This window comes from Thalassophryne amazonica, chromosome 8 (genome assembly GCF_902500255.1).
Source record: "Thalassophryne amazonica chromosome 8, fThaAma1.1, whole genome shotgun sequence".
NCBI classification, from domain to species: domain Eukaryota; kingdom Metazoa; phylum Chordata; class Actinopteri; order Batrachoidiformes; family Batrachoididae; genus Thalassophryne; species Thalassophryne amazonica.
Genome location: NC_047110.1, coordinates 37,376,307 through 37,400,520, shown reverse-complemented (window position 1 = coordinate 37,400,520; position 24,214 = coordinate 37,376,307). Strand labels below are relative to the sequence as shown.

Genomic DNA, 24,214 nt, shown 5'->3' with positions numbered 1-24,214 from the left:
CGCTTCTGACGCGTCTAAAAAGCAACGTGTCTCATTGAAAATAATGCTTTTTAGACCAATTCGTGACACCTCTGACACAGCTGACGCCTCCGGTGTGAAAGGCCAATTAAGAGAAGGGGTAGGATTCAAGTAATAAAATTAAAAGAACATAACGAAAATGTGACTCATTTCGTAATGGGGGCACGGAAAAAAAGCATGAGACTGGGTGATAGAAAGATAGATAGATAGATTCAATAAGTTAAATCCATATCACTCACAGGATCCAGCTGTCTTTGAATGGACATCAGGTCAGACATCCTGTCGTTGAACCCGTCAGCAAAATTTTCTGGGTTAATCGCCACAAAACACTGGCCCTGAAAACACAAAATAAATGATGACGACGGTGACATGACCCAAATTAAACTGAAAATTTTTTCAAAGTGATGAAACTCTGGAGGACTTGTTGAATATCCTTATCTTTATGATAACACTGACCGTTCAATATTAGGAACAACACACAGGGCCGTATATAGGAATGTGAAAGGGGGGGGTTCAAATCCTTGGGTTGGGGGTCCAGTGGGCGGTAGGGCCCCTGGTGGGGTCGAGGGGCAACACCCTCGTGGGGGACAGAAGCTTTTTGAGGATTTTGAGGGGTAAAAAGCTACATAAATTTAATTTGAAACCCAAAATGTATCATTTTAGGAAATACATTTTTATATACAAATAGTCCTTGCTTGGGATTGGATCAGTTGCCATAAGAACCATCCAGGAAGAACCAAGATAACATTAATGCAAACTTTATATCTGCCTGTTGGTTGCGAATGACGCAACCGATAGGTGTGAAAAAACTCACGCATGCGCACGAAGGTTCAAGCTTGGCTAATGCAATTGCACATGATTCAAATGCATATAGTTTTTGCAAAAAATAAAAGGTCGGATAGTTTTCTAACAGACCTCGTATTTAGCGGTATTAATATTTGTGTTTACATTATGAATATGTACGTATATGTACGTTATGTATTAAAATATCCATCCATCCATCCATTTTCTTCCGCTTTATCCGGAGTCGGGTCGCGGGGGCAGCAGCTCAAGCAAAGCTGCCCAGACCTCCCGATCCACACACACCTCCCCCAGCTCCTCCGGGGGAACCCCAAGGCGTTCCCAAGCCAGCCGAGAGATGTAGTCCCTCCAGCGTGTCCTGGGTCTTCCCCGGGGCCTCCTCCCAATGGGACGTGCCCGGAACACCTCTCCAGCGAGACACATGACACATACAAATCTGGCACTTCATCTGAAGTCATGTCAATGCTCATCGTCCAAATTTTTTCACTTTAACCTTAAAGTTACATCATACACATTTGCATCACTATAATACAAGGACGTTGACCCCTGGGGAACCACGGGTTCTAGATGTGGGCATTTGTACTATATATGGAGGACAGCTGACCTTCAGGGAAAATCTGTTTACAGTTTTGCTACATTTTTTTTAAGTATTGACATATAAAAATTTCTTGGCTTTTATAAGTCTTTATTGAAAGTTTAATCTGTTTTCAGTTGTGTTCACACACACACACACACACACACACACACACACACACACACACACACATATACACACACACACACTCATTTTCAACTGCTTAGTCCAATTAAGGGTTGTGGGGGGCTGGAGCCTATCCCAGCAGTCATAGAGCGTGAGGTGAGGCGGGGTACACCCAGGACAGGATGCCAGTCTGTCACAGGGCCACAAACAGACAAACAACCACAGTCACAGTCTTACGTTTTGAGGGAGCGTGCAGTTGACATGCTGACTGCAAGAATGTCCACCAGAGCTGCTGCCCATGAGCTGAATGTTTATTTCTCTACCATAAGCCATCTCCAAGGTGTTTCAGAGAATATGGCAGTACATCCAACCGGCCTCTCAACCACAGACCACGTGTAACCACACCAGCCCAGGACCTCCACATCCAGCATGTTCACCTCCAAGATCGACTGAAACCAGCCACCCGGACAGCTGCTGCAACAACTGCTTTGCAGAACCAAAGAATTTCTGCACAAACTGTCAGATACCATCTCATGGAAACTCATCTGCAAGCTCACTGTCCTCATCGAGGTCTCGACCTGACTTCAGTTCATCTTCAAACTTGAGTGGACAAATGCTCACTTTCGATGGTGTCTCGCTGCTGATCAACTTTATACAAAGGAGATGTGTTGCAATGCGTGAAGCAAATGGTGGTCACACCAGATACTGACTGGTTTTCTGACACCCCCCCCATAAAGCAAAACTGAACATTTCAGAGTGGCCTTTTATTGTGGCCAGCCTAAGGCACATCTATGCAATAATCATGCTGTCTAATCAGCATCTTGATATGCCCCACCTGTGAGGTGGGATGGATTATCTCGGCAAAGGAGAAGTGCTCACTAACACAGATTTGTGAACAATATTTGAGAGAAATAGGTCTTTTGTGTATATAGTAAATATTGAGTTCAGCTCGTGAAAAAATGGGAGAAAAAGAAAAGTGTTGCGTTTATGTTTTTGTTTAGTATGAGTAATATAGATTAACACAATACAGTCAGTCATTCATTTTCTATACCAGGTTAGTCCAATTTAGGGTCATGAGGGAGCTGGAGCCTATTCCAGCGGTCATAGTGCGAGAAGCAGGGTGCACCCTGGACAGGCCACCAGACCACCATGTCACCATGCTGCCCCAATACAATGCAATACAGACACATGCAAATTTAAAAAAATGCTGCAGACCATTAACACAATTTCAAAATTTCCTGCTTTGACAATTTTAGGAGTTAGCTGCTATCAGTTACAGATGAATCCTTTTCCACTTTTTTTTTCAAAGGAATCCATTTTTGCAGGCAGAAGTTAGGATTTTTAAGGCTTGTTAAGGAAAAATTAAACAAAATAGTACCCACAACAGCTGCAGTACACAAAGATCTTAGAATATCCTATTTTAAACAGTAAACTCAATAACATACCAAATCAGCAACTTTATCGGTTACTTTCCAAGTGCGGATATTTTTGCTGTACTTGGCACCAGCCAGGATGCCACAGAAAACCTCCACCATCATCCCCAGTCCATAACCTTTGTAACCTCCTGCAGACAACACAGACACCACACACAACAGTCACTTTATGTGAGAAAACTCAACAAAGCGTAACCAGATGTTCCCAATCTAGGGATCGGGAAACTCAGTGGGGTCACAAAATCCTCCTCAGGGATTATCCAGGTTTGCTTTTCCATGGATATTTTAAATGTTTGTGTTATATGCGATAGTTTTACATATTTACGTCATCAGCAGCAAGCACTCTGGTGACAGTGGGAAGAAAAAAGCCCCTCACTGTTTTTTGATTATTGGAAGAAACCTCTCGTAGATCTGACAGTGGAATGACCATCTGCTACAACAACACTAACAAAAAACACACCACAAGCTTAAAAGACATGTCAGACGTTTTTTAACGTCCTAGTTAGCATAACAACATCAAAGTATTCATGATTGTAAGTCTCTCTGCGTACATGCGCTCATAATTAGTGGTCTGTGATGTTTTTTATTGCTCTCCCTGAGCGAGTTAACAGTTGCGGAAAATGTCTCACATGGCAATTCTCGGCATGTGACATACATATTAGCAAAACAGAAACCTCCCAATGACTGACAGACAGAGGGAAACAAATGCAGTTATGTCTGATCACAAAGCTCTGGAGCTTTTCTTTGAAAGTGATGGCTCGACACACTTCACCCCAAAACTCTTAACTCTGTTAGAGTCTGTTGGATTTTGGAACCTATAGTGTGGTGATGCTGCTGTTTGTGTCCCAGGATGCTGGTTTATTGCTGCCGTGATGATGGACGTGGACTGTCTCCACCACGCTGTTTTTACAGACTGCCTGGACACACAGATGTGTGTCTTATATTGGAAAAACTCAGAAGACGCTATTTTCAGGAGATAATGGACTCTCTATCTAACGTGCCACAATTGTGACAGAAGTTGAGCTGAAGGCAGAGTTGTGATCTGACATTATGTGCCCACGACTTGGACATTCTATGGCCGGCCATCTGTACCTGAGGTCTAGTGGAACTTGAAAATGTTCTCTAGCTCTCCATCTGTGCGAGGACTAGTGGACCTTTAATGAACTGGTTCCCGATTGCAAGCACGATGCATGTGTAGGGGCATCTTTGATGTTGTGGACTTATTATTTGTAAATGTTTACAACTAGGTGAGCGAATGTTCTTTTTTTTTTCCATATTTTGCTGCTGTTGCTTTCAATGGAGCTTTCAATGAAAGTAAAATATTTATTTTACTTTGAGAGAGTCTGGGAATTTGGACCTGAATGTGTGTGTGCAGCACACTGTTTTAATGTGCAGCTCAGCTGTTGATTGCAGCTTTGTACATGACATGAAATGTCACAGATGTGATCAGATCTGATAGATGTCTCCGTGGCATTGTTTTTCATAGCCAACATGATGACACAGATCTATCTATCTATCTATATATATAGATATATATAGTATATTCAACACCTCTCTGTCCCAAGCCAGAGTTCCGCCGTGCCTCAAGACATCAAGGATAATCCCTGTGCCAAAGACCTCTGCACCATCCTGCCTCAATGACTACAGGCCAGTCGCACTCACCCCATCACCACAAAGTGCTTTGAGAGGCTGGTGATGACGCGCCTGAAGCAGACCATCAGTGTGACTGTAGATGAGCACCAGTACGTGTACAGGCAAAACTGGTCCACAGCTGATGCCATCTCCACCGTGGTGCATCAGGCCCTCTCCCACACAGAGAACAAGGACTCCTATGCAAGGCTGCTGTTCCTGGACTTCACTTCTGCGTTCAACACCATCATCCCACAGAAACTGGTGTCCAAGTTGGCTGAACTAGGAGCCCCTCAGCACTGTGCAAATGGATCCTGGACTTCCTGACTGGGAGGCCACAGAGTGTCAGGATCAACACCACCTCATCCTCCACCATCATCCTGAACACTGGCTCACCCCAGGGTTGTGTGCTCAGACCACTGCTGTACACATTGATGACCTTTGACTGTAGAGCCCAGCACAAGAATAATCTTGTTGTTAAGTTTGCAGACGATACAGCAATGATCGGGCTCATTAGCCAAGGGGATGAGACAGCGTACAGGCGAGAAGTGGAGAACCTGACACAGTGGTGCGGAGACAACAACCTCATCCTCAACACCCAGAAGACCAAGGAGATAATTGTTGACTTCCACACGTCAGACCCCACCACCCCCTCCCCCCTCTACATCAACGGAGCAGTGGTGGAGATCGTCTCCTCCATCAGGTATCTTGGAGTCCACCTCTCCAACACTCTCACCTGGCACAACACCACCACGGCTGTCATCAAGAAAGCCCAACCAACATCTCTATTTTTTGAGGAAATTGGGAAGGGCCAGACTGAACACTGAGGTCCTCAGGGCCTTCTACAGCTGTGCAGTAGAGAGTGTGGTGTCCTGCTGCCTCCCTGTGTGGTATGGTGGCTGCACGGTGGCAGAGAAGAAAGCGCTGCAGCGGGTGGTGAAGTCTGCACAGAGAACCATCGGATGCAGTTTACCACCCATTGGGGAAATCTACATCTCCAGATGTAGAGACAGAGCCACCTGCATCCTCCGAGACTCCACCCACCCTGAGCACAGTCTGTTCACACCCCTTCCCTCTGGAAGGAGGCTGTGCAGCATCCAGGCAAAAACATCCAGACTGAAAAACAGCTTCTACCCGAATGCTGTCAGACTGTTGAACAGTTCAACATCCACCACCAAACTGTGAACCTTCTTAATACTCTAACACTGCTGCTGCCGACCCTGTGCCTTGTATATATATTCTATGGCCACAGGGGTGCGCATATTGCACATTGCAAAAGTTTATATTGCAAAAGTTTATACAATAGGTTAGGTTTAAAAAAAAAAAAAACATTTGTCCCAGTTAACTACACCAAGACCTGGAGAAACTGCATCTCGTTCTTCCTGTAAGGGTCGAATGCCAATAAAAGTGAGTCACTCGAACTCCACCACATAGGAAATGTTTATGTGTGTGGCACGCAGCCATCCATGTGCAGGGAATGTGAACACTGCACAAACAAAACAAAACAACCGTGTCCACTGCGGGTCAGTGTGTTGCACCACACATGCAGCAAGCACATCTGAACAGGCTTATATGTCCACAAAGTGTGTTTTCATTGTTTCATTTTCAGTTTCAGTTTCATTTTCATTGATGTGCACACAACAAATGTTGTGACAGAGTACGCCCCCCCCCCCCCCCCCCAGAGCGCAAAAGAAGCCATTGATCGTTGATATGCATGTGGCAGACAGCCATCCATGTGCAGGTGATGTGAACATAGCGCAAACAAACCAAAAGCACCGTGCCCACTGCGGGTCAATGTGTCGCACAGCGCAGGGCGCTGCAGATCTGGACAGGCTGTTATATCCATTAATAGTCCTTACAGTACAGATAATATTCCTCCCCATGGGCAACATAAATAATGTGAAATATTGTGCCCATCAGATCTGCGACACCACGGCAACTGGCGGGCAGGTGCGTATGCCGTCACACATCACGTCAGAGGCTCAGAGCTGAACAGATCTCACCGCTGTAATAAACAAAGTATTGCTTGATCACATTTAATTCTGTTGGATATATGATGTGGAACTGTTTCGCCATGACAACATATGAAACATAAATCTCACCTCCAGCAGCATTTCTCAGCACAAGGCGTCAGAAGCCAGGACTGCGCAGCCTGTGGATGCTGTGTAACAACTACGCCATAAATAAATCCTATGGGATAATCCAACTAGAAATCACCATGTAGAGTTGCCATGTGAGGGGATAAAAGAAATTAAAGTTTGCTCGAAAGGCTGCGTCTGACGAATATAATGGGAAAGCTCACTGCAGACTTTTAAGCAAATGGGTCCTTTGACTTACAGCAAAGGGTTGCTGCGTGTGCACGCACATGCATGTCCATGCACACACAGTGAAGTTTAGCTGGCAGTAAAACTGTCCAGTGACAGCTGAGCACATGCACGCGTGCATATGTGCGCACATGTAGCGGCTTATTATGAAAACACACACACAGAGCAGTCATTTCCTCATGTTAGCACAAACACGCACATGAGGTCAGTGAGTCTGGTAAAAAAAAAGGACGAGCGAAGGAGTGATTGAATGGGAGTGGGTGACGCACGGATGGACACATATGGCGTCAGTCCGGTCCATACGTTGGTTGTTCTTTGATGTCCAGTACAGGTGCTGTGCAAAGGCAGGAACACAGCACTCTGGTTCCATGTTTGCCATCAGACATTTGGAAATCGGGCAGTCTGCAGTGCCTTTTATGGCCATCTGACTGCTGTCATACATCTTCATACGTTTTGGATGTGATCTGACAGGTCTGTCTGCGTTCCGACACTGCTGGTCACGCCTCTTTTCCTCCCGACTGCATCGGATTATGGCAATATTTGCTGTGTTGGGCATGGCTATGTGTGACGGGGGGGCTTTAGTCTTTGCTTCTCACATCTGTCCCCAGCTCCTATCTACTCTTATCTTCTTTCTGCAGTCATCTCTTTGTGTTTTGTCCTCACAGTTAATCCCAGCGTCTGTTTACGCTTATCTTCATCAGCTCTTGTCTCCTTGTTAGGTTATCGCATCTTGTCTTTTCACCATTTATCTTGTCAAGTATTATTCTCTGCATTTGCCTTTTTATTTCCTTCAGTTTGTTGCAGTGTCTGGCTATCTGCTGCCTCCTGGTGTTCCCTTTTATGATCTTCTGTTTCATGTAGTGTATAAATGTTTGCTGCCCTCTGGTGTTTTCTGAGATCCCCTGCACATCATTAGCCTCTGATTAAGTTCACCTGTTTGGGTCTGCACCTGCACAATTAAGGCTGGCTATATATAGCGACTCCTGACAGGGGTGGTGGCCAATTGGTTTGTGCACTTGGTTTCAGTGCAGAAGGTTCCCAGTTCAAACCCCACCCCTGCCACATTTCTCCATGTAATGTGGAGTTGTGTCAGGAAGGGCATCCGGCATAAAACTTGTGCCAATTCAACATGCAGATCCACCTCGAATGTGCTGTGCCGACCCCAAGTGCAAATAAGGGAGCAGCCGAAGGGACTTACTATATATAGTGACTCCTGCTTGTCCTCAGTTGTGGGTCCATTGCATTAATGCACGATTGAATGAATGTCTGTTATATATATATTTTGCCCCTCTTGGTTGTGAGTATGGTACTGGTTTTCTCCACTCTGGAGTTGAACTCATTACTAAGAAGAAAAGACTTTCTGAGTTAACTCTGGTCTCTGGGTTTCAATCCTTTTTTTTAAGAAGAAGACTGGTTGAATTTTGTCTTTGAGTTTGTATTCCACTCCTCAGACGAAAATTACATTCCTTAGTTTAATCTAGTTTGAGTTGTGACTCATCTGTGATGAAGTGGTTTCTTCAGTTTGTTTTCATCTTTGGTTAAGATTCCTCAGTTGTTACCCTCCTCTAAGAAGAGAGTCTTCACAGTTGATACTCAGTTTTTATGAAGAAGATAAGCCTAAATTTGAATTCTGTTTGTGTAGACACTCACCTTCCATGAAGAAAGGAACTCTGTCTGTGTTTGAACTCATCTTCTATGGAGAGAAACTCCTTGGTCTACTCTGTTTGTGTTTGGAACTCTCCAGTCTTAAGACTCCTTAAGCTGGGCAGACACTGTACGATATTTTCAATCATTGTACTTAGCTCCAGCTCAAACTGTACGACAAAACCGCATGGTGTAAATGTTCAGGGCGCACAATTATGTTCTCACACTGTACGGCCCGATGTCCTGATGCGATCTGACTACTCACATTGTACGTTCAAAAACCACACGTCGGACTCATGTTTCCAGAAGCAACATGTAAACAGAAGCTTTTTTTTCCTTTTTTCTTTATTTTTTCAAACTTTATTTACACTTCTTATTTTTACAAAAAACCTACGGAGCCTGCCTGGGGACATGGTGGTTAATTTTTTTTTTTTTTTTTTTTTTGGCCCAGATTACTGCATTCCCTTGCAATAGTTTTTGCGTTCCCTCGCAATAACCTAATATCATATTAAAGCTCATGCCTATCAGAGCACACAGTGAGTGGAATCAGGTGGGGGGAGACTGAACGCATATGCGCGCGCGCGCACACACACACACACATGCAAAAGTATTGTGAGGGAATGCAATAATCTGGGCCAAAAAAATTAACCACCATGTCCCCAGGCAGACTCTGTAAAAAACTCAATGGGAGACATAAAAGTTTTAACAAAAAAAAAAAAACACAAAGACAAACAAAGACTTTACATGAGTTGAAGAGTAAGGCAGAAAAAGAAACAGAAGCTGCTCTTCCAAAGAGATGATCACTGTTTATGCTCTCTCCGGTGTTTGCACATGCACAGTGCGAGAGGTAATCAGTGCGTAGACGCTTGTAGCGCTGCTTCAGCAGGGGGATACCCTCATGACAGCCAACCAGAATATCAAACAGGTTTGATTTTCATCTGATCATACGATTGCTGATCGGGTGGTCGTGAGATGTTAAATGCAGCTCAGTAATCCATGTATACTACACGATGCAGGACGCATGATTAAGATGAAACTCGGTCCAAAAAATTCTCGCACTATTGAAAAATCGGCTGAAAAGGGCCAAAACCCGCACAGTGTAAGCCCAGCTTTAGTTTGCTCACACTAGGATGAAGATTCTTCAGTTCATATTCAACAGTTTATGAAGAGGATTCCCTCTGCCAGTTTTGTCTTCAGTCTGACTGTTTGATTCTCACTTGTGTTTAATAAAACTGAGCTTTAACACCATCATTTGTGTCTGAGCTGTCCTGTACCCTGGGGTTCTTCTCTATCTAAGTCCTGGTTCCAGTTTGCCGCCATAACTCCTAACCGTGATAACTGCATCAAAATTAACAGTTTTCACTTAAAAATGAGTCATCATAACACAACATCACACTTATGTAAATTTTGGAATTAATCTGTGCCTCAGTTTTGAATGTTAGCAGCCATTGAAGCATAGCTGTTTGTTGTTGTTATACTTTGAAACCGGTCACGGAAGTGTAAAAAGTAATCCCGGTGGATCATCGGATGGTCAATAACAGCCTAAATCTTAATTGCTATGATTTCAGTGTGACATGTCCTTTAAATAGCATACAATGACAGAAAGTTGCAAGAAAACAACCAAATACAGTCCAGTAACTTGATCCTTATGCTTTGTCAACCTTTACAGTTCTATTGTCATCCACTCTTTTGCAAATATTCATTAATTTGCTCATTTTATTTCTGTCCAGTTTCGTTACTCCATGCGTCAGTCTCAACATTCTTCATTGCTGCCACATCTTCAGTCGCACAAAACTCCTGACAGCCTCTTGAAGTTCTCTTCCATCTTGACTGCACCCTGTGGTTTATTTCTAAATCCAGTGTCCCAACTTTTTATACCTCTCCTTTTAAACTACACTCTTGAATCATGATCTTCATACGCCTCAGATATTCTGTTTCTTATAAATGGTCTTTGGCTTCTGAAGCCCTTCTCTGATTTTCTGGTTGCCTTTCTTCTGAAGCTGCACAACGTAATGTAATCTGCAAAAAACGTGCAACACCAGCAGGACTGGTTTTTTAATCCTGACACTCAACATGTCCATAGCTACAACAAAAAAAGCACCCTCTGTAAGAAAATCTGCAGTGCAGATGTCATCCAACTGGACTCTTGTCTGTTACTCGTGATGCAGTTACGTTCTCCTGATAATAAACATAAATACACTTTTTAGATTTCTGTAAGTTTCTCCGTAAGACATCTCAGTACTAACACAGAACCAGTCATTCCTGTAACTTGCCTAAAGCCACACTGTTACTACTGTATTCTGAGGAACAATAAAACTACATGTTGCTTCATGTTCATGGTTTACAAGGCCAGAACATTGCTCACACATATGGACTGCCTAAATCAGTGCATGAATTTACTGAGCTTGCATTTGAAATCTGAAAATTTTTCATTTGTTGAAACATTTGTTCTTCCTCTGTCTCTTGAGGGGGGAGAACATCATGCAATAACCAACTAGAAGAAGAGCAATCTGAGATTTCTGATGTCCGCCAATCTGGATCTGGATCACATGGATTCTTCCATGGCCTAATATCTATCTGGAGTGCAATTTTTCTGAGAATCCATTAAGTAGTTTTGATGTAATCCTTCAAAGCCTATATGAAGGGAAACTTGATCCAGAATCCAGATCCAAATCACCTCCAACATTTAATGGAGTCTTCAATGGCTTAATGTGTGTCCGTGGTGCAAATTTGGCGAGAATAAGTGAAGTAATTTTGACATAATCCTTCAAGGCCTGTATACGAGGTCTATTAGAAAAGAAACCGACCGTTTTATTTTTTTTTAAAAACTATATGGATTTGATTCATATGTTTTTACGTCAGCCAAGCTTGAACCTTCGTGCGCATGCGTGAGTTTTTCCACGCCTGTCGGTGACGTCATTTGCCTGTGAGCACGCCTTGTGGGAGGACTGGTCCAGCCCCCTCATCAAAATTCCTTTGTCTGAGAAGTTGCTGAGAGACTGACGCTGTGCTTCATCAAAATTTTTTCCAAAACTGTGAGGCACATCCGAGTGGACACCATTCGACAAATTAAGCTGGTTTTCGGTGAAAATTTTAACGGCTGATGAGAGATTTTGGATTGTTTCTATCGCTGGATTTCCCTTTATATAGGCTTAGAAGGTTTACTTCAAAACTACTTCACGGATTCTCAACAAATTTGCACCACAGATACATATTAAGGCATGGAAGACTTCACTGAATTTTGGAGGTGATCTAGATCTGGATTCTGGATCAGCATTTCCCTTTATATAGGCTTTGAAGGATTACTTCAAAACTACTTCACGGATTCTCACCAAATTTGCACCACAGATGCTGCCCAAAACAATCAGCCAATTAAAAATGTCGCCATTAAACATTAATATATAGAAGTAAGGCTAAAGTTCAACAGATGGGCTTATTGTAACATGAAATGCATACTGGAGGTGATGAAATAATATTTCAGTTAAGTTGTGAGCTATAACATATCTTCTGCAGGACTCAGTACTAGCTGTTCTAAAAGTTTGTCTTTGACCTGTGGCTTCATTGCCGCCGATGGGCACCAGTCCTCCTCCGTTCAGGACTTTTTTAGGGTCAGTGGTCAGGTTGCCCTGGGCGTCACAGCCCCAGCCCTCCGGGATGCTGTCTCCACGCCGCTCATGGAGCTCCACCTGTGCACATTAAACATGGACACACTTTAAATAAAAAGCTCTGAAGGACTTTGCACTCCCTGAAAACAGACTGTTTCCTTCTCATCAGGAAGGTGTGGCAACGTCACAAATTAAAATTAATTAATTATTGAGCAGATTCAATGTTCTGAGTTAATAGTAAATTCAGTTTTTTTGTTTTTTATGTTATTGTTAAATTGTTTTCTGTTTTTGTTTTTTTTTTTTTTTTCTGTTTTCTGTATTTCTTATCCTCTGCTCAAATAAAATAGATGATGATGATGATGAATTAAAAACTAGAGCACCGTGCTCATACAGCACAAACCTCCGTCAACACTAGTTTCCAATTCCACAAATTATTACTTTGGAAAAAATTTTCAAGGTCAAAGTCCTGTTACAAGAGGCTTTTCAGAAGCTAAAATATAATACAAAATATAGATCAAAAGGGCTTTTCAATGTTAAAAAAAACAATCAAATATCCACTAAGTCGGCAATATGGATCAGATGCAGATCAGACTTAATCTGTTCATTGACAGTGTCAGTTTGCACCTCATTGTCACAAATAAGAGTAATTGAGGCACTTTTGCTTGAGATATAATGCAAAATGTACACAAAATGCGTGTTCAATATTAAATACAAATGTCCACAAAATCCACAATCCATATTAGAGCTGGATCAAACTTTGTCAGTCGATAGTGAGCACCAGTCTACACCTCACTTTCAAATATGAGTGTGATTGGCCCACATTTGATTAAGATATAAGGTAACATATAAATTAAATGAGGTTTTCAATGTTAAATTTAAATGGCCAGAAAATCTGTAATCTGGATCAGATCCAGATCAAATTTTGTCAGGTGATAAATGATACCATCCTACATAATGATTTCAGATATGGAAGAAATTTGATCTTGTTTGACAGAGTTATGAATTTTTGTTCAATGTTAAAGATAGGGATTTTTCCTATTTTCCAACATTTTTCCACACTTTTCCCTTTCACCTGTGACCCTGCAAACTGAGAGAGGTCTTGCCTATCATGATATGAATCTTCAGTAAAAATTTCATAACAATATATAAAAAATTGTGGGCTTCAGGCTGTTCACAAGCAAACAAACAAACAAACAAACAAACAAGCAGACAAACAAACAAATAGGGGCAATAACTTTACTTCCTCCAACTTCATTGAAAATATATATGTCAAATTTAGGAGGGAAAGCAACATTTGGAAAATAGTGAGGGAACCACAATGCACTTTGCATGTGCAAAACTCACCGAATTCCAAACACACCCAGTGCAACAAGTTTGAACATGGCTGCATATTAATATCATCCTCTTTATCTTCATGCATTATCTGTTTGAGAAGGTTGTGTGTGTGTGTGTGTGTGTGTGTGTGTGTGTGTGTGTGTGTGTGTGTGTGTGTGTGTGTGTGTGTGTGTGTGTGTGTGTGTGTGTGTGTGTGTGTGTGTGTGTGTGTGTGTGTGTGTGTGTGTGTGTGTGTGTGCATATGCCTGATGGAAAGACAGAAAGTCAGGTTTTTCTGCTCACACACGCATACTGTACACAAACCTCTTCAGATTCAGATAATGTGTGATAATTAACATTACAATATGACTATGCAGCCACGTGGTGCATCTCACTAATGTGCGGCACATGTTCCACCTTGCAAAGTCAAATGTTCCAGCTCCCCTACCACCAATAATCTTTAGTGAGTTTTTTCTTGTAAATTTGTGAGTTTAAACTCACACAATATTTGAGGGTGGGTTGTTTTGGGGGGGGTTTATGTGTGTATGTGTAAATATATAAGCTTAAAGTCTGAATTTCTGACTTTTATGCTCAGAATAGAACCCCTCACCCCTTCTTTTTTATTTTTTCCTACATGGCCATAAAACACTTTCATAGTTTTCTGCTGTTTACTGTATATGGTGTCATATTAATATACATTAATATACACCTTACACAAATAGGTTCATGACATGAGTACACACAGAGGGGTGCATGTTGGCGCTCACATTCTCATCTTCACTCTTCAAAATGCAACTAAACTGAATTGACAACAAAAAAATGTAAATGAATGGAAAACACAAAGTAACAAGAAATCCACTGTTCTTACTGGGCACAGCTCAGTTCATGCATGGACTGTAATCCTCTCTGGACTTGCCTGCAAAATAATAGAGAAGGTGGACACTTGCAGAATGAGTGAAACCGTGCAGTGCCTGCCAGAGGACTGGGACTGGTGCAGTGGTAATTCATGTGGTGCAATGTGACAGGAAGAGTGAATTAGATGTGGTGCATGTCTGATCAGTGTGGCAAGAAAGCAGTAGGAACATAATAAAATCTTTTATGCTTCCATAATTTATTTCATCCACCTGTGATGTACCCAAGAAATCAAAGAATTTTTCATTTTGTTTTGTATAACTTGCAATGCAATGTTGGACACATTCTTCTCCTGCTTTTGGAGAGCTATGATGTGATGTGTTTTTGACAGTTGCACAGCTGCAAAGGGACTGACATTAAGATCCAGAATCTGACTAAACAAATTCTCTCGAGCTGATGGTTGAGAGTAACAGACGGCAACAGATTTGCACTGTTCCCCCTTTCGTCATAGTCATTCCCCATTCAGTATTTTAACATTTCCCATAATCCCCTTTTGTTTCCCAGAATGCACCACGGCGTCAGCAGAGTTCCAGTGTCTCACAGCACATGTAAACAATGGCTAGTGAGGAAACATTTCCACATCATACCTGTTACAGACTTAGGAGGTGAACGTGTAATAATACGTGCGTTACAGCGGTGATATCTTGTTCAGCTGCATTGCGGTGTTGCACTGAGCCTCTGATGGGGGCACAGTGCCACATATAACCAACATTTCCTTCGCCCTCTCTGGCCGGGGTTCAAACATGGTGCAGCATGTCAGCAGGCTTTGCTGTGACCGATCGATCTCAGAGCTCAATCAACCGCGATCAGATCATTACAAATGCTGTTTTGATGCCGTCAGAATATGTAAATTGCGGTCAGATGGCCGTCAGATTACACATGGATCACCGCCGGATAGGTGTCCCATCTCGACGGCACCCAGAGAGTTTTGAACATGTGCATCACCCTCAGGGCCACCAGCTGATTTTAACCAACTGTGTCGACTTCCACAGATGGCTGTCAGAATGTTTTGGAACTGAAATCTGACATTTTTCGGATGTGCGCCAATTCATAAGTCCGACGCCACTCTGCAGGATTCCAGCTATGTGTGACGGGGGTTTAACTGATTTCCAAGGTGACTGAAAACAATTTTGGACTCCAATTTAAAGTTTGCGTTGGACTGTTGATGTCAAAGCACCAAAATGTAAGTCTGTTTTCTGTTGTTTATAAATGAATAAAATATCAAATCACAAGAATCTATTTCCGCCATTATATAGAACAAATAATGAATATTTTTCATTCATTCAATGGAAAGGATATTTAATTCGGTGAAAGCTGGAATGTACCGTTTTCCTCATTGAATGGAACATTCCAGGTTTCACCTCATGAAATATTTGTACAGTTAAACATTCATTATTTGAATAACAGCTGCCTGTAAATTATAGTGGTCTCTTTTATTTATATTTTCTACTTCAGTTGGGTAGAACTATATAAAATTGGGCAATGTGGTGGGGAAAGACAAAATAAAAGCTGTTTTATTGCCACCCATTTCTTGCTTCTCAACCTGCATCAGCTGTAATGAAGGTATGTCCAAGCAAATAATGCTCTGAGGTATCTATCAGCAAACGGCACAGGTGGGCACATGCATCAACCTTTTTGTCTATGAAAATAAACAGCGAATCCCTGCAATCCATTGCACTGATCTTCATGAAAATGTGTCGAACAAAACCATGAGCAAAACCTGCACTTTCATAAATGTGTTAATCTGTCCATAGAAACTTAAATATCTGTGAATTTAAGACAGAATATTAATTGTCATTGGACACACTGTAAAACACAGACGTTACAACATTTATGAACCAATGAATGAAGGCTGATGGTTAGAATTCAAATCTTACCTTTCCCAGAGCCACTGCTGATGTGGCCATGTCCAGCACAAAGCTGTCACCATCTGTACCAGGAGCTGCCACACTAAGGGGGTTAGTACCCAACGTGCACTACAAACAAGTAATCACAGTGTTATAATTCTTCATATGATTGTGATTTTGGCAACAGTTTTAGTGCCTACCCAGTGAAATCAATATTCAGTGAGAATAACATTCCTAATCATAGCGCTTCACTTTTTTTCACATTTCGCAATGTTACAGCCTTATTCCAAAATGGATGAAATTCATTTTTTTCCTCAAAATTCTACACACAGAATCCCATAATGACAATGTCAAAAAATGTTTTTTTGTTTATTTTTTGCATATTTATTAAAAATAATAATAAAAAAACCACTAAGAAATCACATGTACATAAGTATTCATAGCCTTTGCCATGAAGCTTAAAATTGCACTCAGGTGCATCCTGTTTCCACTGATCATCCTTGAGATGTTTCTACAGCTTAACTGGAGTCCACCTGGGGTAAATTCAATTGATTGAACATGATTTGGAAAGGTACACATCTGTCTACATATAAGGTCCCACAGTTGACAGTGCAAGTCAAAGGAATTGTCTGCAGACGTCTGAGACAGGATTGTCTCAAGGCACAAATCTGGGGAAGGGTACAGAAACATTGCTGCTGCTTCAAAGGACCCAATGAGCACAGTGGCCTCCATCATCCTTAAATGGAAGAGGTTCAGATCCACCAAGACCCTTTCTAGAGCTGCCCACCTGTCCAAAATGAGCAATCTTGGAGAAGGGGCTTAATCAGGAAGGTGACCACTAAACCCGATGGTCACTCTGTCAGAGCTCCAGCATTCCTCTGTGGAGAGAGGAGAACTTTCCAGACAGAACCATCTCTGCAGCAATCCACCAATCAGGCCTGTATAGTAGAGTGGTCAGGCAGAAGCCACTCCTTAGTAAAAGGCACATGGCAGCCTGCCTAGAGTTTGCCAAAAGGCACCTAAAGAACTCCCAAACCAGGAGAAACAAAAAGTCTCTGGTCTGATGAGACAAAGATTGAACAATTTGGCGTGAACACTAGGCATAAGGTTTGGAGGAAACCAGGCACCATCCCTACAGTGAAGCATGGTGGTGGCAGCATCAAGCTGTGAGGATGTTTTTCAGCGGCAGGAACTGGGAGACTAGTCAGGATTGAGGGAAAGATGAATGCAGCAATGTACAGAGACATCCTGGATGAAAGCCTGCTCCAGAGCGCTCTTGACCTCAGACTGGGACAACGGTTCATCTTTCAACAAGACAATGACCCTAAGCACACACCCAAAATATCAAAGGAGTGGCTTCAAGACAACTCTATGAATGTCCTTGAGTGGCCCAGCCAGAGCCCAGACCTGAATCTGACTGAACATCTCTGGAGAGATCTGAAAATGGCTGTGCACCAACATTCTCCATCTAACCTGATGGAGTTTGACAGGTGCTGCAAAGAGGAATGGGTAAAACTGCCCAAAGATAGGTGCACTAAGCTTGTGGCATCATGTTCAAAAAGACTTGAGACTGTAATCGCTGGCAAAGGTGCATCAACAAAGTATTGGGCAGAGGGTGTGAATACTTATGTCCATGTGACTTCATCATTTTTATTTTTAAGAAATTTGCAAAAATTAAAAAAAAGTTTTTCATGTTATGTTTATGGGGTGTTGTGAGTAGAATTTTGAGGGAAAAAAATGAATTTACTCCATTTTCGAATAAGACTGTCACATAACAAAATGTGGAAAAAGTGAAGTGGTGTGAATACTTTCTGGATGCACCATGTTAGTATGAACTTTTATGCTGAAAGAGCCGATGACTTCTTGCCACAAAAGAAGGAAATTTGGCTGTGATCATTTTTTTTAGGATTGATGAATTCCAAACCAAAAGATGGGATAAAAATTTGATGGGGGCATATACTTTATCAAGTTATTTGTGGACTATTTTTGGTTTGAAAATAACTGCTTTATGAAGGTTATCCTCATCAAAAAGTCACAGTAAAACATTCGAGAAATCATGCACGGAAATAGTCCATAGCCCACATAATCGGCAGCCTGCAGGGTGATGATGTCACAGAAAACAAGATGGTGGATTTTCGGTCCAAAATAAATAAATAAAAAGGAGAAATTTCTCTTATTATTATCATTATTATTATTATTATTATTGTTGCTGCTGCTGCTATTGTTGTTGTTATTATTATTACCCTAACCTTCCAAAGCACAAATGTGTGTTTCTGACCTTCAAATGCGAAAGGAGTGTTGCCCATGCACATGGAATTTGTAGGAATATGCATAAAATAAATAATAATCCTGCATTTATTTATTTATCCAAAGCGCTTTACTATGATGCCACACACACACACACCAGCATGCTGCCAAGATGCACAATTACACAGCAGCGGCAATCAAATGTGAGATTAAGGAACTTCCCAGGACCTTAGTGATTTTCCAGGGAATCAAACCAAGCATCCTCTGATGTTGGGCCTTTACCTTTTGCATGCTTTACTTTTTATATGCCATCATATACAGTAACAAGCGCCATGAGAATCCATTGTTCTAGTATATATTGAATTATGTTCTCACCGTTTTAGCATGTGTAGGGACCACCAGTGGCGATGTGTTGGTAAACGACATGCCCTGTGATGAACAGATCACATATCTTCACTTTGTGTTAACAACAGCTGATAAAAAAGAAAGCAATTTTATCTTCCCACTCACCCATCATTTCTCTGCAAATGCAAAAGCCCCTGCTCGTATATAAGAGTCACTTTTTACTCACAATCATGTTTTCTTTCAGCGCTCGCATTGAGTAGTATCCAGCAATGCCATAATGGTTAGAACCTAAAATGGAAAAGTGTCATAAACAATGAATGGTTTAGTACAAAGGAATCAGATAAAGTGGACATTTCCCTCTGGAGGGGGTTTCTGGTCAGTTGTAACTGGGAAGAATCCATGGGATACATGACAAAAGGGGCCTTTATAGATTGTCACAAGCCTATCAACATCTTGGAATCTTCCATTAGAAACTGGAAGAAGTGCCTAGGAAACGGGTTCTCTGAGTCGCCTTTCCTGACCTGCTGTGGAGAGAATCCAGCCCCATACAAGAGGTGGAAAATAGCCAAACCAATGGTCTAGAAGACATGCTTTAATTCGAGTCCCCTCTGAAAATAATGGAAGAACAAGGCTAATTCTTTTGTTTTATTCTACATACTGATCATGTTTTGGTTTGAGATCAAAGTTCATCCAATTGTTGGGTGAGTAAATAGATATTGGAATAGGTAAGTCATAATTTGACTAAGACTTAATATTTGGTTCCACACTTCTTACTTGCAGTAACACAGAGCCTGTCAATCACTGGCATCACCAAGTTTTGTTTCTTCTTTTGTTGTGTGTTTCCAGACTTTTTCAGGATCTTATTTCAGCTGTTGATTGGTTTTGGGGGTTTCTCTCTTCAGTCTCCTCTTCAGGCCGTGAATCCTCAGTCAGCTTTTCATCTAGTGATTAATTTGATAAGTCTCAAGCCTTTCACTTACCCCTGATGAAGTCTGTTGTGATGCTACCATCATGAGTTGCATCATTAATAAAGATCAGGGAGCCAGAAGCCAAAACCATTACACTACATCACCACTACCATGTTCCACAACTGACTTCCTAGCAAACACATGATGTTCAGATTATATTAGGTTTTGGTCAGTATTTAGTCATGTCATGGAATGATGTCATCCAAATGTCATAAAAATGTCACAAATTGATGTCAGATTATGACATCCAAGAGACATTATGATATGACATAATTTGGGACATTATGTAGATCATGCTGGCATCCAGCAGATGTCATGCAGACATTGCAAGACTGGGTGGTTGTGTTGTATTTTTTTTTTCCAACAAATAAAAGGATAGGGGATGGGAAACATTACATGGAACATGGAAATGTAGTCAACAGTGCATCATACCAGTAGGGATAAAAGGATAAAAGGGATAAGACCAAAATAAAAAGATGCAAAGCATTAGTAATCAGGACAGTTGGTTACTGAAGGGTGTGAGATCAAAATATTGAGAAAAGGAAATATACCATAACATAATTAATAAATAAGAAATAAGCATGGTTTCTTCAGAGTCAGAGGATGGAAGTGCTGCTCAGTGTAAGTATGCATTTACATGTATTCTAACATGTCATTTCAATGCTTTCATTTTGTTTAATTTCATGTGCTTTTGCGATTACCTCATGACATCATTCGAAACAAAGATCAGCTCAAAGCGCTCTTTGAAATATTGAAGCACACATCGAAGCTTTGATTCGAAACATGTCGCTGGTTAAATTCAAAACAAGAAGCCAACTGTGGACTGACTAAGCTACAATACCTAGTTATGGATTGGTAACATTCCATATCAAGGTGGGATATCACATAATTTGAAGCAACAATTGCAATTGAAGTACTCTTGAGTATTCAAAGCTTTGATTTGAAGCTAGTCTTGCAGGCTGAATTGAAAACAAGAAGCTGGTTAGAAGCATTCAGCTGAACAACTTCAACAAATTTCAACAGCTTCAACAAACAGTTTTGAAGCATGTCCATGGCTCAGCTGCATTTGACATGCTCAGTTATAGCCTAAACCCTATCAGTCAGCAAAAAAAAAAAAATAGAGAGGATGCGCCCACTCCCAATCCATGACATAAAGTGCAAATTAATGGTAGAAATCCAGTCCACAAAAATGAAAGCTTTTTTGCCACACCCTTTAAGATGCTGCCCTGGGATGGTAACCATATCACTGATATCAGTATCCGGCCAATGTCAGTATATCCAGCATTATACAGAAAGATATTGCCTTTGAAGAACTATTTCAGCTGATGTGTGTGGCTGTGTCATACTGACTTTTAAATGGTCCTTTCTGCTTTAAAGAACAGTTGACTCACCTCGTGCCACCACCCAGCCAATACCAACTTCTTTGGCCTTCTTCATGGCCAGGTTCATGCAGAAGTTTCCCACTACAGGGCCCAGGAGATTCATCCCATCCACCAGCGCAGTGGCCACAGACTCCTTCAGCACAACAGGCTCACCGTCTTTGGCGCAGATCCCTGACTCGATGTCTTTTACATACATGTCTGTCCAGTAGAAGAGGCGCAAAGGACATACAGGTGATGAATGTTTTCATAGAGTTTGTATGGAGTGCAGCTCTGTCCAGACTGAGTCTGGAATGCATGTCATGCATCCTTTTTCAACTAAACTGTTTATTCTTACTGATATCATCAGATAATGAAGAAAAGGTAACTCAGTTGGATAAAGAGCAAGACTGAAGGCTACCAATATGTAGACCTGAGTTGAATTCTCTATCATGCTACCTGTCTGTGTCCTTGTACAAGACACATCATCCACATTGTCTCAGTCCACCCAGCTGTAAATGGGTGCTGGTCTTAGTTGGGAAAGTAACCTGTGTTGGACTGGTGCTTGGTCCACGTGGGACTTGTAGACTACCATCTGGTTTATGCTACAGAATCTAGGGATAGGCACCAGCACCAAGGGGCCTCAGGGCCTGTATAGGGCTTACTGTATTGACCCAAGATAAGTCTGATTATATGGCAAATATGAGACGTCATAACATGCATAAGACATAAGATATATAAGATAATATAAACGTGTATTGACGATATCTTATATATGGGGTGATGCACCTGAAAAATATCCGCATTTCATGTCCCTAGCAGACTATATGTTTAGACATGCTACTTGCAACATCCCCTTTACTTTCAGTAAGTGTTTTACTCTAGTGTTAAATTTGTCACCTGTATTTCAATTTAGTCTTAATCTTTTGTCAAATGTCCTTTTAGTCATATTTAGTCATTCACATACTATTTTTATTTAGTCATGTTTTACTTCACTAAAGGTCTGTTAATTTTAGTCTAGTTTTAGTCATTAGAGAACTCAATGTATTTTAGTCTTGTTTCAGATGAGATATTTTTGTCATTTTGATAAAAAAAACATATTTTATTGTTTTTGATTATCATTTCAGTCAATATAATATTTCACACATCTGACATACCCCACTATTTGAAATCCCGAAGGCTTCCTGACAGATACAATTAGACAGTTGGTTTTCTTGTAAATCCACAGCGCTGTGGAGGTCTTTAGAAATGAAACATTTGTTCAAACTAGTTATTCCAGCTGTGCCCAACCCTGTTCCTGGTGGGCCCCTGCCCTGCACGTTATCCATATCTACCTACTCAAGTCACACCTGATTTTTTTAGAAGTGGTGTTTTCCAGCTCTTGATTGTCTGAACACACTTGATAGAGTTAATTACCTGGGAGTGGAACAGGGAGAGTTGAAAACATGCAGGACAGGGGCCCTCGAGGAACAGGGGTAGGTAAAGCTGAGTTATTCTATAAGTATTTTCACATTCACAACCGGCTGGAAATTTGCTAAGCAGAATAAATTCAAATAAATAATTTGTGTAATGTTGTAATGTTGTCCTGTGTGTTCCAAAGACAAAAAAGTAGAGAGATTATGTTTCAGTTTTTATTTCATGCAAAATGTTTTAGACTCATCTTTTTTTTGTCAACAATAATGCATGTTAATTTCATCGTAGCAGGCTTTTTGGAACACTGATGTAGGGTCATCGTTTTGTTTTCATCATGAAAAAAATGGCTGCTGATGAACATATTTCATCTCATCTGAAGAAATTAACACTATTTCATTCCAGTTCACCCACAGTGGAAGTAGTTCATAGCTGAACAAGAGATCAGATATGAACCTCTGTCACATGTCACCTAATAAAACAGCAGATAACTGTAAGAATCATTCAAATCTAGTTACAAGCACCAAAATCTGACTATGTATACCTTTTGGTGCATATTTTAGAAAAATAACATTAGCCATTTGAAACTTCAATAGGGGGCCAAGTAGGGGTCAACTGAAGAATTGCACAGGGGTCAAAATTAAAAAAATGTTCTGATCATATTGAAAGCTATACCACATTATGTGTATGATCACAAAGATTCCAAAAAGGTATAGTTTGGACTATCTATGACTGAATGTTCTGGAGTTATGGGGTAAAAACTTTAAGATGGTGACAAAGGTCAATTTCAGTTTGTACAGGGGTCAAAAGTTAAAGTTGCTCCAATTTTGGTAAAAAGTCATGCAAATTATTGGTTGAAGTAACAGGATTAACAAATGGAATAGTTCTGACTGTTGAATGATTGTTCTACAAGGTAAAGGTCAAACAATGTCGATGACGTCCATTGGATTCTATGACATGACATGTTACCCCGTAATGACAACTAAGCATGACACATGGTGCAAACTATTCCTTTTGAAAACCCTGTTACGTCAACTAATAAGCTGCATCACATTTTACAATAATTGGAGCAACTTTAACTTCTGACCCCTGTACAAACTGAAACTGTAGTCCAGGGGTGGCCAAGTTCGGTCCTCGAGAGCCACATTCCTGACACTCTTAGTTGTCTCCCTGCTCCAACACACCTGAATCCAATGAAAGGCTCGAGTCTTTCATTGGATTCAGGTGTGTTGGAGCAGGGAGACAACTAAGAGTGTCAGGAATGTGGCTCTCAATCCAATGAAAGGCTCGAGTCTTTCATTGGATTCAGGTGTGTTGGAGCAGGGAGACAACTAAGAGTGTCAGGAATGTGGCTCTCGAGGACTGAACTTGGCCACCCCTGCTGTAGTCAAATTTGAACAGTCAAATTTTGGTGCTTGTAACCACATTTGAAAGCTTCCTCTGCAAATATTCTATCTGCTGTACTATAAACTGAAAATGAGCCACTGCACCCTTAATCTGTTCTAATAGCAGTGGAGAATATAGATGCAGAGATATAGAAACTCCAGCCAAATGAGAGGAAGATAACTTGTCTCACACAATGAGCCTCATGTATCAACGTTGCGTACTGCGATATTTGAGCGTATATGGGGTGTACGCCAAAACGGCTGCGCTACTTGG

The 24,214-nt window shown here is 41.3% G+C and overlaps 1 protein-coding gene across 2 annotated transcripts in view; it reads right to left on the bottom strand.

Annotated features, from left to right (window-relative positions):
* Positions 1-24,214, bottom strand: part of LOC117515438 (uncharacterized oxidoreductase YjmC-like) — a 47,303-nt gene that overhangs the window by 4,291 nt on the left and 18,798 nt on the right. For both annotated transcript variants that reach the window (XM_034176002.1, XM_034176003.1), the window contains 7 exons: positions 21,179-21,367; positions 19,046-19,107; positions 18,850-18,903; positions 16,258-16,356; positions 12,100-12,235; positions 2,965-3,083; positions 258-353 (listed from right to left, as the gene is read on the bottom strand). In XM_034176002.1, the coding sequence (XP_034031893.1) occupies positions 258-353; positions 2,965-3,083; positions 12,100-12,235; positions 16,258-16,356; positions 18,850-18,903; positions 19,046-19,107; positions 21,179-21,367 (755 nt within the window). The remainder of the gene's footprint in view (positions 1-257; positions 354-2,964; positions 3,084-12,099; positions 12,236-16,257; positions 16,357-18,849; positions 18,904-19,045; positions 19,108-21,178; positions 21,368-24,214) is intronic.